We start from the raw sequence: 19,810 nt of genomic DNA, 5'->3' as shown, positions 1-19,810 counted from the left end.
TCACTTTCAATGTTTAAACTGGGGACCTCAGATTCTCCCTGCCGAAGGGGGTGGATTTAAAAGGAGAATCTGGGGAAATGTGGGGGGGTGCCTGCTGTCAGGGGTGCAATTGTTAAGCTAGCAGCACCAAAATTTCAGGATATCTTTAGGAGACTCTCCTGAAGGTACCACCCAGGTTTGGTGAAGTTTAGTTCAGGGGTCCAAAGTTATGGACCCTCAAAGGTGAAGCCCCCATCTTCCATTGGCTCCCATTGGAAACAATGGGGGATGGGGCACCCCCTTTGGGAGTCCATAACTTTGGATCCCTTGAACCAAACCTCACCAACGCTGGGTGGTATCATCAGGAGAGTCTCCCAACAAATCCCTGAAATTTTGGTGCTGCTAGCCTTAAACCTGCTCCCCCTGCAGGCCAAAAACTGAAAAAACACTTTAAAAATACAAAAATCCACTAATGGAGGGCGAAGCTTCGGACATGTAATGGGGGGGTTAAACCCGAGAACCCCCCTTTACCTATGTCCTTGGCCACACTGTGCTTCTGTGGAAGGGGACGGGATAGTCACTGCTGTCCTTATCTCACCTCTGCGCTACAGGCAACAAAGATGCCAGACACCACTGTGCTTCTAGTAGAAGGGGTCTTAGGAGGGTGGGCATTTCCCCACCAAACCTTGCTGCACAGTAGGCAGGGAGGTCAGGTACTATCTCCTCACCTCCCAATGGCATGGGGAAGGGGCAATTTGGGTGCCCAAGTTTCCTAGGGCACCCAAAATCCAGATTCACACTCTGCCATGGAAGTTTGATGGGTGATCTAGGGACAGTCACACACACTCAGTCTAACTTACCTCACTGGATTGTTGTATGGGTAAAATGTTGATCAAGAGAATTATTTAAGTCATTTGGAATCCCCTTCAGGAGAAAGGCAGGATATAAATGAATGAATAAATACAAACTTAAAGGGACATTGTGGCTTGCTAACAGATTTTTACATACCGGTAGTTATCTGTTCTAGAAAGGAACTTTGAGTTATAATTAAATACTTGTACACATTTTATTATTTTTGTTTCTAAATTGCGAGGGGTAATCTAATCAGAAAGCTCATTTATATTACTTTGCCATTTTTACAAGGAATCATGCTTACAAAAATCAGTCAAAAATGTCTTGTATAAAAACTGTTCAGTGGTAATACACCAACATTTAATGTGAACTAATCCAAGGAAACTATAAAATGAGACAGCAAATTTACAAAGACTGACACAATGTAAATTTAAACAGTTTTAAATTAGTGTATCTCTTATATATTCAAATTAGCTTGCACACCAAGGAATTCAGCCAGATCCCTCTCTTCACCCCATCCAAAGCTATGGAAGTATTTTTTCTTACAGAGAAACAGTGCTTAAATAATTGTCTCTTCTTCACTCCTGATGTATTCGAAAGCAAATCTAGACTGTTTTTTTAAAAAAAGAGCGCTACGCTAATTTCTTTCTTCAAGATGAAACAAAGTCCAAACTGTTGTTCAAAATTATTCATTTAAAACTAAAATTAAAAATTCCAAAGATCGCAATTAAAGGAGTTTCTGCTCTCTCAATGATCATATAGCTGTAAACAGAACTGAATGAAGCATTCGCCTGTTAAATATGGAGAAGTGTTTCCTTTAGAAAAGGAAATTCTCTTAAGGAAGTTGTTTTAAGATAAATAAAAGTTCAGGATGAAGCCAGCAAAAGGTGTGAAGGATTTCTCTTTGATTTTCCAATTTGTGTATCTGGGCTGAGACGCAGACCACATTTTATGCACATATTAATAGGATGCTAATAAGCCTACAATCTCTATTTTAACATGGGCTTGTAGAGACAACCTGATATATTAGGCTTCTTAAGAGTGAAGGTGTCTTTCTTCTTGCAGTGAGGTGCTCAAACTCTGTGCTTTAGAATTCTGAAGGGTGGTGAAGAAAAGGCTTGTGAAATTCTTTATTTTGGTCCCAGACAGTTCAGTACCTAAATTAGGCAACTGAAATATATAAAATCCTGTGTTGCAATTTAAAATAATAAACCAAATGATTTCCTCTTTGACATTATAATCAACTTGACAAAGATAAATTTAATTGGAACTAGTAGTATATTAAATGATTTTTTTAACACTTAACGCCAAAATCCACAATAGTATTTTATGGGCTAGTTGATATCCCATGGAATATTTTGGAAAAGATCATTTAAAGCCATACTTTTGAGTCACTCTACTTTATGTTATGTTACACAATTTATCCTCTGCCTTCTGTCTTCATCAGGGACTCCAAGGCAACTAACAGATAAAAACATACATAATAAAATACATCTTAGAAACCATTAAAATCAACGCACACACCCTGCCTGCTACACAAATGTACAAAAATAAAATCTAAAGATAATCATACAAAATGATTAAAAAATACTTAAAACATAGGAGAGGAAGGAGGGGTCATTGAGGGAATTCCAAATGTTACAAAGAAGTTTTTATCTACTTGTGGAAGATGGCAACAGAAGGGGAAAGACATATCTCCCTGCTCTGTTTTTTTTAAAAGATGTTTGAGAAAATTATACAAAACTGGAAACAGGCTGGAAGTTAAATTTATTCCATTTATATAAACAGTTTTATTGTAGCAAAATATTGACACGACATTAAATACATGAATTTCTCTAAAATTGCAGTGAACAGGAACAGATTTTAAGCATAATAATTTGTTCCCGTGTAAACATCCTTCACATTATTTGAGGAAAAAAAATAGGTCAAAGCTCCAGAAAATATATTTGAGACATGAATGTATACTGATAAAGGAATATATTTAGAAATAGTGCATACAAGGCATATCTTTAAATTTAAACTGATATATTACCACTATTTTTCTCTACATTTTATATTGCCCAAAAGAAAATTATGGCAACTGAAACCTTTTTTTATTACACTTGTGTTTATTTTCATCCAAATCAAGCAATGAGATTCAATCTATTTCAAGGCTTATTTGTTTCTATTCAGATTCTCAAGTTTTTCAAAGTAAAGGCTTTTTAAAAAGAAGTAACTCAAATACTTCAAAGGGCAAAAGAACCTCAAATAAAGAAAAATCTTGCAAATGCCATCAGTTCTTCTTGATTATCTAAACTTAAGATCCAGTTTTCATGGGAAAGCTTGAGCCAGTCAGTGGGACAGCATGACAGATAAATCCAGCAAATTATATTGTAAACAATGAAAAATCTTTATTAGGACAAATGACACAAAAGTGTAAATAAGCTGCCAATCTGTGAGGTATTAACTGTACTGCAAAGTGACCTGAAAGCTAGCAGACAAAAGGACTCAAATGCTTCCATGACTTCTGCCTTGGAAAGTACCAGTTTTTTGCTTCAGGCTGCAGCATTGCACCCACCAACAAATATTCCACATTTAGACTTCTGCAAGTATATGCATACACCAGTCAATTTCACAACACAGTTTCATCAGTCATGAGGAGCTACTTATGCATAGTTTTGTAAAAGGTTCCCAGAATCCAAGCTCTCCTTTGAAAGTCTAGTACTATAATTTTAATGTTAAGATATCTGTAACACAGTAATGACAACTTCAAAGCTATAACATATTTTCATTCAACCTCTCAGAAAAAAATATGTACAATGCAGAGATTCTTTTACAGTGCAATCCTAAAAGGGGAGAAAGGTCTCAGGGAGATAAGGCAGTGTAAACAAGTGACACCCATGAAAATCCCAATGACACGGCACTGCTGTTCAGTGGCGTAACTAGGCAAACTGGAGCCCTGGGCAAAACCTGAGTTTGATGCCCCCCCAGGCGCGTGCCCAGAGGAGTATCTAGGCAAACTGGAGTTTGGCGCCCCCCATGGGCAGCCACCCTCCCCCACTGTGACCAAACAATGATTTTTTTACACCAGGTTGTTTCAAAGTCACCATCACATTATAGAACATGCCCCAACTCACAAATCTGAGCACAGCAATAAGCCATGCCACACAGCAGAAATAATTTTTTGAAAACATTTTCAAAATGCTTTCAACATGTTTTATTACTGCTATGAAAACATTTTATGGTGTTGTATCCAGTACCCCCAATTGGGAGAAACAGCATCCCTTTCAATGTTTCAAAGGAGAATCTGGGCTCCCTAGTTTAAACAAGTGATGCTGGAATCCACCCCCAAACAGGATCATTTTCAATGGTGTTTAAACTAGGGAGCCCAGATTCTCCTTTTAAATTCACCTTAAAGGGAGGATCTGGGGTTCCTTAGTTTAACAACATTGGAAGTGATGCTATTTTGGGTTGATTCTCCCACCCTGAAACAGCATCACTTGCAATGTTTAACTAGACTCCTTAGATTCTCCTCTTTAAATCCATGTCAAAGGTGGGGATTTAAAAGAAAATCTGTAGCCTCTGGGAGGTGCCTGCTGGCAGGGGTGCAATTGTTAAGCTAGCAGCACCAAACTTTCAGGGTATCTTTAGGAGATATCATCTCCAGGTTTGGTGTTTATTCAGGGAGTCCAAAGTTATGGACTCCTCAAAGGTGTAGCCCCATCTTCTGTTAGCTCCCATTGGAAACAACAATGGATGATGGGGCACCCCCCTTTGGGAGTCCATAGCTTTGGACCCCCTGGACCAAACTTCACAAAACCTGGGTGGTATCAGTAGATTCTGATGATACCTCCCAGGTTTGGTGAAGTTTGGTTCAGGAGGTCCAAAGTTATCGATTCTCAAAAATGTAGCCTCATCTCCTATTAGCTCCCATTGGAAACAATGGAGGATGGGGCACCCCCCCTTTGGGGAGTCCATAGCAACTTTGGACCCCTGAACCAAACCTTTACCAAACCTGGGTAGTATCATCAGGAGTGTTCCCCAAACAATCCTGAAATTTGGTGCTTAAACAGAATCGCGGCTTCAGATGGTCCACACCTTATCAGTTTGTCAGCATGGCCACTGGCCATGCTGGTAGGGGCTGATGGGAATTGTAGTTCCTGAACATCTGGAGAGCCGCAGGTTCCCTACCCCTGTTCTAGCCTAAAAACTGCGCCCTCTGCAGGCCACAAATGGAAAAACACTGAAAATACAAAAAATCCCACAAACAAACCTGCGCCCCCCACAGGGCTGCGCCCAGGGCAACTGCCCACTTTGCCCAATGGGAGGAACGCCTCTGCTGCTGTTGGGTACCAGCACAGCTCCATGGTGGCTGTGTGCTGGTGCAACTCAAGTACAGGCCTCTGAGCTGCCCTGACTGAGCACAGAGCCTTCTCTGCTGAAACAGTGCTATATAAACAGAGTGCAGGCAGTAGGTGGATGAGACACATGCCTTTCAGAGGCAACAGAGGGCACTATACCAAAACAGCTAGCTGGGGCTTCAGAGAGAGGGCTTAGTCCAATACAGTCAAAAGATTGTTGTGGGTTTTTTGGGGGTGGCGGTAGATAGCCTTTGGTTATGAGCTTGCATTTGTGTTCATATCTTCAGAGGTGTACCACAGAGGGAAGTCTGTTATGCACTGAGTCCAGACTTCTCTTGTAACAGACTTCTCTCTGTGATACACCTCTGAAGATGCCAGCCACAGATGCAGGCAAAACATTAGAAACAAGATCTACCAGACCACGGCCACACAGCCCGGAAAACCCACAACAACCAGTTGAATCTAGCTGTGAAAGCCTTTTTACAATACACAGTCAAAAGAGTTTTAAGCCTGAGAAGTGATGGAGAGGTCTACTCCGAGCCCCTGACACCATCATGCAGGTGGTTTTAAAACTGGCCATTCTACGATTGAATATTGTCAAACGTTATATCATCTAGCTTATTTAGCAATAAGGGCCCTCACAAAAGCCTTTGTCGATCTTGTGGCAGCCTTTGATTCCTTGGATAGAGGAAGGCTTTGGCAAAAGCTTTTAAATCTTAAGGCTGATCCTCGTTTGGTCTACTTAATGCAGCAACTTCATTTGAATACTTCTATTAGGAATTCAAAAGGCAGGAAGTCTCGCTCTTTGACCAGCTAGCCAATATCAGTAGCTAAAGGGATAAAGCGGGGTGGTGGGGGGTGGTGTTGGCCCCTCTCCTGTTCAATTTGTATATTAATCATGTAGTAGATAAGTTGGAGAGCCCAGAATTCATGCCACCAGCAGCTGGCCATACAAAAGTTTCAATTCTTTTGTATGCCAATGATATGATCCTAGTTTCGATGACCAGAGCTGACTTGATGAGACTCTTGAATAAACTTGGGATGTAATGTGAGAGAGAAGGACTGAACATAAACTATTCCAAAACTAAGGTGGTGGACTTCAAAAGACAGCCCAGGAAATTTGCATGGAGTATCTTGGGTACACCAATAGAACAAAGTAGTTCCAAAAAATATCTGGAATTAATATTCAATGGGACACTTTCTTGGAAGGCACATTTGACATATTTGCGTGCAGCACCTCTAAAAAGTATGGGTCTAATTGTTAAATACTTCTTTTCTAGAGGGGGTTGTTTGGTAGATCCTGTCCTTAAGCTGTTCATCAGTAAAGTAATCTCTTATATGGCATTTTAAATGTGATAGAAATTTAAGGTTGGGATAAATCTACTGTGAACCCTATTGAGAAAATTCAAAATACATTTATAAGAAGAATTTTGAGTCTCCCTAAGGGATCACCTATAACCCTTATGAGAGTAGAATTAGGATTACCCTCCATAAGAGCACATGCAGACACAGACATTTTAAAATATTGGAAGAAACAGTTATCCAGTGATCCAAACATTTTGTGTCACCAGAGTTTGTGATTGAATCTGGTCCATCTCATTCTCATTCAGAATATCTTATTTCTATTCAAACATGCTATTCCATTCCAGATGATGTTCTCACTAGTGGTAGTCAGGGAATGGATCTGAGGGACTGGATCTTTAATATGGATGCATTAGTCAAATCAATGTGTCCAAAGTTGCCCCCTTCTTTAAACTTTTTAAGAAGGATCATATTATGTCACCATATCTAGAGAATTTGTCAACTTATATCTTTAGAATGGCATTTACTAACCTGAGATTCCAGGCCATACCAACGGCAGTGTATAGTGCACAATGTAGTAATGTGCCGGTATCTAACTACAGATGTATCTGTGGTAGTGAGGTAGATGAAGACATTCTGCACTATGCTTTGGAGTGCCCTCTTTATGATGACATAAAGACCAAATATATTAAAGGACTTTTTCCAATTGAAGGGGATACTGATAACACTGGGAAATTGACTTTTTGAAGGGGATATTGACAACACTGGGAAATTTCCAAGGCCCCCTTTTCATATGAAACTATTGGATAAGTCTACCCTTTCTTCCTCCGTAATATGTCAGCCAGCAAAGTTATCCAGCAGTCCTCAAACAGGGCTTTTTTGGCCCTGTCAGATCCTGCACCTCTGGCTCGGGCGAGCACCTGGCCCTGTGGGACTGTATTACAGCTCCATAGGCAGGGGTATGTGAGCTGTTCCACTCAGGCTTGTGGGCTTCAGCCATCTACTGGTATTCCAACTGGCTGGCCTCTCTTTCCCTGTCCTTTTGTTTCCATGCCTTTTGTTTCTTTTTGTGGTCTTTTATTTCCCCTCAGACTGAATTATAAAAATTAAGGCACCAGGACTTTGTAGGGAATTAAAAAAAGAAAAGAAAATGTGTTCCAAGCTGAGGTCATCCAACAGGGAATGGCAGCCTATAAACCCAATAAATAAAATAAATTATGGTGCCAACAGCTTAGATCTGGGATACTTGCAGGCTTTTAATCCCCTAACTTCAAGCTTCAAGTTTGAGAACTTATTCAGTTGAAAATACCTCACACATCTGTTGAGGATAAAATGGAGAGGAATATAATGCTGTAGGGTCCCCACTGGGGATAAGTAGATTACAAATACAGTAAATAAGACTCCTACCTTTTTTTCTTTGTGCTTAATACGTTGTTGGACTCTGAAATTAGACATTTTGATCTGAATTCGTTGCTTTTGAACTTTCTCATTCAGCAGTGTTCTGTAGTGTTCACACAAGCCATGTCTCAGTCTATATAGGTTCTTGAAGGTTTCAAGATGATGCTGAAAGAAAAACATCATTGTGATGGCTTCCTGTGGCTAGATGCCACCTCAGAGCATTTTCAATCACCTTCCTACCTTCCCCACCGTACTGAAGAATTCCAGAGGAAAATAAGTGTTTGAAGAGACAGAATTTTGACTTGACTATAAAACACCCAAACTTCTAGCCAGTAATTGAGGTATGAAGTAAACTGACAGGGACAAAATGATTTACAAGAACATTTATTTACAAGAACAACACAAACTATGATAAATTTAGGTAAGCAATCAGTCAACCAGATGTGTTTCAGGTTTTAAACGGTGCCTGTCAAAGGGAAAGATCTCTTCCTGAGGCTGTCCTGTTACTTATAAATACAGCACTCTTTCACAACTGAGTTTTACATTAGACCCAGCAAACCCTGCTAGAATACTGCAATAGCTTTTTACACTCATTTACCCAGACGGGATATCTTAACCAGAGATCTGATATCTATACAGATTTTGAATACAGACTCAATTTAAACTAACCCTTCTCTCTCTTTCCCAATTTCCAACTGTCAAAAAAACCTGCTGCCAGAGCTTAACTCTCTGAACCAGTAAACACCTAAAGCCTGGTTCAAAGTATTACTCGCACAGGCTTCTGTGTTACTGGGGTAATTTTCACTGCTATACTTGTTGCAAAGATATTCAATATTATACACTGAAAATATCTTGGAGAATGGGGAAGGCTAAGATAATATGTAATTTCCATCAACAGGAATTCATTCATGTGAGACCATTTAATAGTTATCTGCATCCCCTGTTATAAAACTAACATCAAATCATAAACTGTTATGGCTGGAAAATCTACTAAGATTGCAGTAAGCTGTGCTGCTCCCACTGGCGTAATGCCCATTGGGCAAGGTGGGAAGCTGCCCAGGGCATCACCTTGTGGGGGGCATCAAAATGCTGGTTTCATTTTTGGATATTTTAGTAGTTTTCCCTATTTTTACCTGCAGGGCGCAGTTTTAGGCAAGCTGTGCACTAAAAATTCCGCAACGTCTCATCAGGAGAAAGTCCCATAAGCTTTCACCCCCCCCCCCAAATTCTGGTGTGAGGTGGTTAGGGAGTCCAAAGTTATGGACTCCAAAGGGGTGTTCTATCCCCCCATTGTTTCCAATGGGGAGCCATTAGGAGATGGGGGCTGGCAGTAGCCTTTGAGGGGTCTTCATAACTTTGGCCCTCTAAATGAACAAACTGCAATTCAAACTCCTATGGTATCAATGTAAGGGTAGTCTCCCTGATGAGACCCCTGAAAGTTCTTTGAGACTGTACCTTCAGAAATGTGCCCCCAGCCTGGGCAACCCCTACTTACAGCAATGGTGCAGAAAAAAACTCAATGCAGAACAAAGATTCTTGGGCAATTCTTTTGGGATGTTCTTGCAGGAGGGCATTTTTGGATGTATCAGCACCAAATATTCCTCAGGGCACACCTGGAGACAGTCATGATGGCACCGCCCAGGTTTGGTGCAGTTTGGTTCACCTTAATACACCTGACTTGTGACACCTCAGTAAATACACTCTGCCTTTTAGTAATGCCTTTTAATACACCTGTCACTCTCTCTGCCTTTAGTACATCTTTAATACACCTTAATACATACGCCTTAGTAAACCTAAATTACACCCATTACACCTGCCTTAGTGCACCTTAATACACCTTGTAATAAAACTCTGCCTTTTAGTACAATTCCTCAATACACCTGCCTTAGTACACTGCTAGGTCATAATACACTCGCCTTTAGTACACCTTAACACACCTTAATACACCTGCCTTTAGTACACCTTATCTATGTAATACAATTCTAATACACCTGCCTAAGCACACCCTAAATACACCTTGCCTTTTAGTACACCTTAATACACTTTAATACACCTGCCTTTGTACACCTTTTAATACAATCCTTAATATTAACCTGCTCTTTAGTAATACCTTAATGCACCTTTTTAATACACTCAGTTTTAGTGCACTTTTAATACAATTCTTAATATACCTGCCTTGAAAGTAATCTACTACACCTTAATACACCTGCCTTAGTACACCTTAATACTTCTTAATATACTTGCCTTAGTACACCTTAGTACACCTTAATACACCTACCTTAGTACACCTGAACACACCTGCCTTAGTACACCTGAGTACATCTGAGTACACCTTAATACACCTTAATACACCTGCCTTAGTACACCTTAATTCACCTTAATACACTTGCCTCAGTACACCTTAATACACCTTAATACACCTTTCCTAGTAAAATTTAATACACCTTAATACACCTTAATACACCTTAGTACACCTGCCTTAGTACACCTTAATACACCTCAATACACCTTCCTTAGTACACCTTAATACACCTGCCTTAGTAGTACACCTTACACTAATACATCTGCCTTTAATACACCTGCCTTAATACACCTTAATACACCTTTATACACATTAATACACCTCCCTTAATACACCTTAATACACCTTAATACACCTTCTTTAATACACCTTAATACACCTGCCTTAATACAACTTAATACACCTGCCTTAGTACACCTTAATACACCTTAATACACCTTAATACACCTGCCTTAATACACCTTATCACAACTACCTTAGCAAGTACAATCTTTTTGCAGTAATACACCTGCCTTAGTACAACTTTAGCATACCTTAATACACCTTAATACACCTCCTTCCTAGTACACCTTTTGCATACAAATTCAGTACACCTTGCCTTAGCACAATCTTTTAACACACCTACCTTAGCACAATGTCTTTAGTAAACCTTTAGTACACCGTATTACTAAGTACTTAGTACACCTGCCTTAGTACACCTTAGTACACCTGCCTTATTACACCTGCCTTAGTACACCTTGTATCACACCTTTGCCTTTAGCAATTCTCTTAATACATTTTGTATCACACCTGCCTTAGTACAATCTTTAATACACCCTCCTAAGTACACCTTTAATACAATTCCTTGCCTTAGTAAGTAAACCTTAATACACCCTCTAATACACCTGCCTTTAGTACACCTTTAATACACATTAGTACACTCTGTCTTAGCACACCTTAACACACCTTACCTTATACCCTTAATGTGTCCTTTTAGTAAACCTTAGTACACCTGGGGACATTAAGTACCTCTAGTACACCTTGCCTTAGTACAATCTTTAGTACACCTGCCTTATTACACTTGCCTTTTAGTACACCTTATAGTACAACTTCTAGTATTACCTACCTTTAGTACAATCTTGGTACACCTTTAGTACAGTATTTCATTAGCACACCTTTGGTGCTCACCTTAGCAAGTACACCTTGCCCTAGCACACACACAGTATTACATCTGCCTTACATACATCTGCCTTAGTAAGTATACCTTGGTACACCTGCATTAGCACACTTTTAGTACACCTTATAGGTACACCTTAGTACATCTTGACTCCTAGTTACACACCTTTTAGTGCCACCTTAGTACAACCTGCCTTTGCACACCTTCAGCATTAACCTACCTTTGCCTCACCTTCAGATATACCTTTAGTATACCTGCCTCTAGCACAACCTTAGTACACCTTTTAGTACACCTGCCTTAGCACAACTCTAGTACACCACATAGTACACCCTGCCTTAGCTAAATTTCTCTCAATCTTTTTAGTTCACCTTAGTACACCCATGTCCTTAGTACAATCTTAATACACCTGCCTTGGCACACCTTTTAGCACAATCCTTAGTATACCTGCCTTAAAGTACACCTGTCTTAAGTAATAATCTTAGTACATTTTAGGGTACACCTGCCTTTGGCCCATCTTTTAGTACCTCCCTTTTAGCACTCCGTCTGCCTTTAATAAACTTGCCAAGGCTCAAGTAATAATTCCTAGTACACCTTAGTACACCTGGCTTAGCACAATCTTTAATACACCTTTTAGCATTACACCTTTGCCTTTTAGCACACCTTTTAGTACACCTTAGTATATACCTTCCCTTTTTGAAGCAATACACCTTTTAGTACACCTTTGTGTACAATTCCTGCCTTAGTACAATAATCTTAGTACACCTTCCTTTAGCACACTCTTAGTACACCTTTAGTAACACCTGCCTTAGTATGCCTTTAGTACACCTCACCTCTTAGCAATAACCTTAGCATACCTTAGCACACTTGCCTTAGCACACCTTAGTACACCTGCCTTACCACACCTTTAGCAACAGCTGCCCTAGTACACCTTAGTACACCTGCCTTAACACACCTTAGTACACATTAGTACACCTTAGTACTAAGTACTTAGTACACCTGCCTTAGTACACCTTAGTACACCTGCCTTAGCACACCTTAGCACACCTTAGCACACTTGCCTTAGCACACCTTAGTACACCTTAGTAACACCTGCCTTAGCACACCTTAGTACACCTTAGTATACCTGCCTTAGTACACCTGTCTTGGCACACCTTAGTACATTTTAGTACACCTGCCTTGGCCCATCTTAGTACCCCTTAGTACACCTGCCTTAATAAACGTGCCTTGGCACACCTTAGTACACCTTAGTACACCTGCCTTAGCACACCTTTTAGTACACCTTTTAGTATCTCCTTAGCCACACCTTTAGTACACCTTTTAGTACACCTTGCCTTAGTACAATCTTTAGTACACCTTCCTTAGCACACTTTACACCTTAGTAACACCTGCCTTAGCATACCTTTTAGTACACCTGCTCAGCACACCTTAGCATGTTCCTTTAGCAATAACTCCTGCTCTTTTAGCAATACCTTAGTACACCTGCCTTTAGCACACCTTTTAGCACACCTTTTTAGCACAGCTGCTTGCCTTAAAGCACAATCTTAGCTAGTACACCTGCCTTAGCACACCTTAGCACACCTTAGTACACCTGCCTTAGCACACCTTAGTACACAGCTGCCTTAGTACACCTTAGTACACCTGCCTTAGCACACCTTTTAGTACACCTTGTTGTATACCCCTTCTCCTTAGCAATACCTTTTAGTACACCTTATACTACACCTTGCCTTAGCAATGCACTTTGTGCTTAGTACACCTTAGTAACACCTGCCTTTAGCATACCTTAGTACACCTTGCCTTTAGCAAACCTTAGCACACCTTAGCAACACTTTGCCTTTAGCACACCTTTTAAAGTACAGCTGCCTTTACACCCTTTTAGTACTTCTGCCTTAGCACACCTTAGTACACCTTAGTATCACTCCTCTGCCTTAGCACACCTTTTAATACACATTAGTACAACTTCTTAGTACACCTTTCCTTAGCAATACCCTGTAGGTACACCTTAATACACCTGCCTTAGCACACCTTTTAGTACACCTGCCTTTTAGCACAATTTTTAGCAATACACCTTCCAGTAACAATTCCTGCCTTAGCACACCTTAGCACACCTTAGCACACTTCCTCCTTGCCTTTAGTGCACATCTTTTTAGTGCACCTGCAAGTACACCTGCCTTAGCACACCTTTTATAGTACAACCTTAGTACACTTTAGCCATCAAGTACTTAGGGGCACACCTTGCCTTTAGTACACCTCTCTGTACACCCTGCCTTTAGCACAATCTTTAATGGCTTTACTACATTGAAGTACAACTTAGTCACCTCCTTGAAGCACACCCCAGCACACCTTTAATACACCCTGCCTTAGTACACCTTAGTAACACCCTGCCTTAGCATACCCCAGGCACCTGCCTTACACCTTTATACACCTTAGGTACACCTTAGTACTAAGTACTTAGTAACACCTGCCTTTAGTACACCTCTGTACACCTGCTCTTAGCACACCTTAGTACACACCTTAGCACACTTGCCTTAGCACAATCTAAGTGCACCTTTAAAGCATCTTGCCTTAGCACACCTTAGTACACCTTAGTACTAAGTACTTAGTACACCTGCCTTAGTACACCTCTGTACACCTGCCTTAGCACACCTTAGCACACATTAGTACAACTTAGTACACCTTCCTTAGCACACCCTAGTACACCTTAATACACCTGCCTTAGTACACCTTAGTACACCTGCCTTAGCACACTTTAGTACACCTTAGTAACACCTGCCTTAGCATACCTTAGTACACCTGCCTTAATACACCTTAGTACACCTTAGTTACACCTTATACACCTTTAGTACTCAAGCACTTAGTACTAATCCTGCCTTAGCACACCTCTGTACACCTGCCTTAGCACACCTTAGCACACCTTTTAGCACACTCTGCTCTTTAGCAATAACTTTTAGTGCACCTTTTTAGCACACCTGCCTTCAGCACCACCTTAGTACACCTTAGGCACACCCTAGTACTAAGCAGCACTTAAGTACACCTTGCCTTTTAGTACAATCCTCTTGTACACCTGCCTTAGCACACCTTAGCACACACCTTAGCACACTTTAAGCTCTTTAAAGCATCAATCTTTTAGTGCACCTTAGCACACCTGCCTTTTAGCACACCTTAGTACACCTTTAGTACACATGCTTTAGTACATCTTATGGCTAACACTTTTAGTACACCTTGCCTTAGCACACTCGTTTTAGCCTCCATCTCCCATTCTTTCCAATGGGAGCTAAGGAGATGGGGGCTACCCTTTTGAGGTTCCATAACTTTTTCCGCCCTGAACCATACTGCACCAAACTTGTGGGTAGCATACAATCGCCTCCTTGGATGATAATACTGGAAGTTTCGGTGTCGAGTATGTCTCAAAATGTACTCTGCAGGCACCAACAACAATGTCCTGGTGCAAAAAATGCTTTTGTTGTAGGTGGTTTCATGGGCGGTGGGGGGTGGGCATCCAACTCAGGTTTTGCCCAGGGCTCCAGTTTGCCTTGTTACACCCCTGGCTGCTCCAGTACCTAATTCCTGTTTACTATGATAAAAGAAACACCAAAATTAGAACAAATGAGTTATCAATTGACCTAAAATACTTTGTCAGGTTACACAGAACAATACATAAACAAGAGTAGAAAGAGAGAGAATAAGATGTTTCAGCATCTGCTAAAGCATATGTAAAGTCTTAGATTTGCAAAATCTTACCTGAAATACAAGCTATGTAATTGATTTAACTAGATTAGGTAAAATTGGGTGGAAAAAAATTCAAGGTATACCTAAGTCTATTGGGGCAAAGAAACAAAAAAACCAGCCACATATAAATGAGTAGGAAAATGTGGCTCTTTCCATACAGCATGATTTCTAGAGCTCTCATCTACCTAACACAATTCTGCACTGCCACCTACTGTTGTACATTAAATCTAACCCTGGTCAGTAAATATGCTTCATAACTAATTGTAACCCAAGGGATCTTGATTAACTACAATAAATCAGTCAAGTTTCCTCTGTTTCATTCACCCTAAAATACTATTCAACAGATGTGTAGCAACCAGAGGCCAGGGGGTATGCGTTGCACTAGGCACGCACCTGGGGGCCCTGCAAAAAAATTCAGGTTTGTTTGTGGGGCTTTTGTATTTTTAGTGTTTTTCAGTTTTTGGACTGCAGGGGGTGCAATTTTTAGGCTAGCAGCACCAAAAAATCAGGGATTATTTAAGAGACTCTCCTGATGATACCACCCAATTGTGATGAGGTTTGGTTCAAGGGGTCCAAAGTTATGGATTCCCAGAGGAGGTGCCCCATCCCCCATTGTTTCCAATGGGAGCTGATAGAAGATGGGGGCTACACCTTTGAGGGTCCATAACTTTGGACCCCCTGAACTAAACTTCATCAAACCTGGGTGGTAACATCAGGAGAGTCTCCTAAAGATACCTGGAAATTTTGGTGCTGCTAGTTTAACAGCATAATTTTATAGTTTAACATAATTCCCCCAGATTTTCCCTTTAAATCCACCCCATTCGGGCATGGGTTTAAAAGGAGAATCTGAGGTCCCCAGTTTAAACATTGAAAGTGATGCTGTTTCAGGGTAGATAATCCATTTTAAAACAGTATCATTTCTGTTTTAACTGGGGACTCCCAGATCTTCCCTAAGGATTTAAAAGGAGAATCTGGGCTCCTAGTTTAAACATTCACAAAAAGTGATGCTGTTTGGGGTGATTCCAGCATCACAGCAGTCACTATGCTGGGTGGGGCTTATGCAAAACTCTAGATTTTGAACCGGGCTTTCGCATTTTCCTAGCGCTCTGCTGCTACTTATTCCTACCATGTCACCCCACATCTACCAGATCAAAATTTAATGCTGAAGTGAACACTGTGCAAAATTGCAGCATATGAACAGAAAGCTGTTTTGCCGCTTTCTAAATTTACTATACTTTACTTTGTGGTTAATTGCTACTACTAACAATGTGGCTGTATACAAGACAGCACCCACACTGCGAAAGAGAGTCAAACTAGGATCTACATAGACACTGATACATACTGTTCCACTGAAACAGATTTGTTCATTTAACTCTGCACAATATCAAAGCTGCTGTTTTTAAAGGTATTTTGTCAGCTTATATTTGTGAAAGTTTCTTGTTCTTACTCATAAGAACATAAGAAAGAGCCTGCTGGATCAGACCAGAGTCCATCTAGTCCAGCACTCTGCTACTAGCAGTGGCCCACCTGATGCCTTTGGGAGCTCACATGCAGGATATGAAAGCAATGGCCTTCTGCTGCTGCTGTTCCCAAGCACCTGGGTCTGCTAAGGCATTTGCAATCTCAGATCAAGGAAAATCATGATTGGTAGCCATAGTTCGACTTCTCCTCCATAAATCTGTCCAGTCTCTTTAAAGCTGTCCAGGTTGCGGCCATCACCACCTCCTGTGGCAGCATATTCCAAACATGGGTCACATGTTGCGTGAAGAAATGTTTCCTTTTATTAGTCCTAATTCTTCCCCCCAGCATTTTCAGCATTTTCCCCACAGTACCCTGGTTCTAGTATTGTGAGAAAGAGAGAAAAATTTTTGTCTGTCGACATTTTCTACCCCATGCATAATTGTATAGACTTCAATCATATCCCCCCTCAGACGTCTCCTCTCCAAACTAAACAGCCCCAAATGCTGAAGCCTCTCGTCAAAGTTGAAGGTACCAACTCTCAATCATCCTATTTACCCTTCTCTGCACTTTTTAATCTCTTCGATATCCTTTTTGAGATGTGGTGACCAGAACTGAACACAGTACTCCAAGTGCAGTCGCACCACTGCTTTATATAAGGGCAGGTGTAAGTGGGTGGGTGTAAATGTACATTGTACACTCATTGATGTACAGTTGTTTATTTGGTTAATAACCTAAATATAATACTGACAACTGTTCAATAAATTAGCAACTACAGATTGAAACAACATTTTAAAACTGTGAAGTCCGTTCAGAAACAGAGAAAAATCAAAGACGATAATGACCTATAGAGAACACAGAGTCCAAGTTTATACTGAAAAGCAGCAATTGAGGGAGAGATCAGAAATGAACAATGAAACTGGCCAAGTCAAAAACTGCAACTAACAAAACAACCTACATCAAAGGAAAAAATATCTGCAAAGAAGTTTCTTCTTGATTCAACTGCTGCAGCAAAGAAAAGAACTGAGCAGGAAAATCCACTTGAGGCATATACGGTACATATAGTCATCTTTGGCCTCAAGATGTGTAAAGTCAGTGGCAAAAATAATATTTAAAATCTTAGCATTATAAAGTTCTATCATCATTCTGCTCAGGCTTGGGTTTCTGAATTTGTGATGGTCAGAGACCATGAAGAACATCTTCTTAACTGAAATGAATGTTCAATATTATGATAAGTCTCCAACAGAGGGTGCTCATGGCTATTTTAAAAAAGTTCAGAATCAGTCCATGCATGTGAAGACATTCACCCGGGAGTGTGTTTATGAGATGGAATGCTTCCTTTTTGGGTGATTCTGGAGGACACCAATGTCTATAACAGAAATATTAGTCCTTTCTCAAGTTAAAATGAATTGGCAGTACAAAATAAGGAAAGAACAAAGCATGACTTGGGCCCTTTCTGCACGGGCCAAATACAGCGACCCAGGGACGCTTAAACAGCATCCCCGAGACCGCCTCACATGGCCATCTCCTTAAAGCCGCCGGTAGCTGACCACCGTTTTCAACTCACTCCAGGTTTCAGAAACAGCAGCTTTCAACTGCTGCCGTGCGAACGGCAGCAGCTGGAAGGTGCCATTTCCCCCCTTTCCCGAATGCCTTACTGTCCCTCTGGCCTTCTGGTGCATCGCACAGGCCAGGGGACACGCCCCCCTGCCCTGCAACTCCAGAGCTATCACGCAGGGCTGGGGGGCATGTCCCCTGGCCTGTGCGATGCGCCAGAAGGCCAGAGGGACAGTAAGGCATTTGTGGGACGGCGCAGCCTCTGTGCAGGCTGCGCCGTCTTCCCCACCCCTACCGGGACTGTCCATGTGAACTGTCCCAGGGGAGTGTGTCGGCGTCATTTACGCCGACACACCCCTGCAGCGTGGCTGTGCGAAAACAGCCTTGGAATATTCCAGACTTCTTTCCTGAATTTTCAGATCTTTCTTTCTCATCTAGACTGCACAAGGCCATTGGCTCAAAGGGCCTCCCCATGAGTCTAGAAAAGACCAAGGTGAAGCTGCATTGTGGGATAGGAGGGTTGGCAGAGAGGTAGAGATTATTGATCCCTCTGAGGAATCTTTTTGAGGAGGGATGGGAAAAAACTGAAAAGGAAGCAAATCCAACATGGAATGCCATGATGGCAGAGAGGCACATCCTGAAAGAGGAGAGGGATAGCCGTTAGTCTTTCATGTGAGAAAAACTCAAATATAGATGACAGGGAGCAGGATTCAGGGGATATTCCCTGAATGAGGGCCCATCTATTGAATCTGCCCCATTTGTAGACACAGGACCGAAGGTGGAGCTTGGGGGAAGCAGAGCCAACAGTATAAAGCTGGAGCTGGTAAGCCCAACTGCTTAGTTCGATGCTAGGCTGAGCAGGACTTGGGTCAAGCTTTAAATTGCAGACTCAAAGCCTGCAGTTCGGAGATGGACCTGGGGGTGCTGACCTCAGCATCAAACAGGCCTGCCCTGATCCCAAACTCGACATGGAGTTCGGGAGAAAGGTGAGTCCCACTGGTCAGCATTTAACTGCGCCCCTGCTGCGAACTCCATGGGGAGTTCAGGGGTGGGGGCAGTGATGGGATTCAGTAGGTTCACACCACTTTGGCAGAACCAATTGTTAAAATGGTGCTTGTAACACACTAATTGTTAAATTATTTGAATCCAACCACCGGAAACGGTTGCTAAATTATTTGAATCCCACCACTGGGTGGGGGTGCAGCTGCAGGGGGGTGCAGCTGCAAGGGAGGGGGGTTGTGCCCAGGATGAACTGTTGGGCATGCCCTGGGCACCATTTTACACAGCTATGTCACTGCATTTAGGCCTGAGGCCCTTATAGGGTTTCTCCAAAACAGTAGGATTTCTTCAAAAAGCAAAGTACTTTTGATACATATTGTGCTAGTTTCAGTTTGGAAGCTTGGATACAGTTTATCAAGCAAGAAAAAAGAACCCTTAAATAAGCTGAGTTACGTACTTGTTCAATGCAGGTGAACATGTATGTCCCATGGCCCTATATAGGTCGCTAACACATCGCAGCCCCTCTCTGCTCACCTCCTGTTGCAAGAGGGGTGAATTGCACCTGCCACAGTCCTATAGGGGTCGCTGGTGCCCATATCCCTCAGGGCCAGCTGCGGGTCGGCTAGGTGCTGCTTCTTTTGGCGTGGAGCCAGCTTTTTCTTTGCTGGGGCTTGTGCCACGGCAGCAGAAAGCGAATCAGATATCTCGGCTGCGACTTGGTAGCTCGCTACTGGGTTGCCC

General features: G+C 41.6%; 1 protein-coding gene across 4 annotated transcripts in view; it reads right to left on the bottom strand.

Moving 5' to 3' along the window:
- LOC125439029 overlaps positions 1-19,810 on the bottom strand; it is a 105,083-nt gene that overhangs the window by 61,644 nt on the left and 23,629 nt on the right. For all 4 annotated transcript variants that reach the window (XM_048507875.1, XM_048507889.1, XM_048507898.1 and 1 more), the window contains one exon: positions 7,881-8,036. In XM_048507875.1, coding sequence (XP_048363832.1) covers positions 7,881-8,036 — 156 coding nt within the window. The remainder of the gene's footprint in view (positions 1-7,880; positions 8,037-19,810) is intronic.

Source organism: Sphaerodactylus townsendi, linkage group LG01 (assembly GCF_021028975.2).
Source record: "Sphaerodactylus townsendi isolate TG3544 linkage group LG01, MPM_Stown_v2.3, whole genome shotgun sequence".
Lineage (NCBI taxonomy): Eukaryota > Metazoa > Chordata > Lepidosauria > Squamata > Sphaerodactylidae > Sphaerodactylus > Sphaerodactylus townsendi.
The sequence above is the reverse complement of the archived record's forward strand: the minus strand, read 5'-3'. Positions and strand labels throughout refer to the sequence as shown.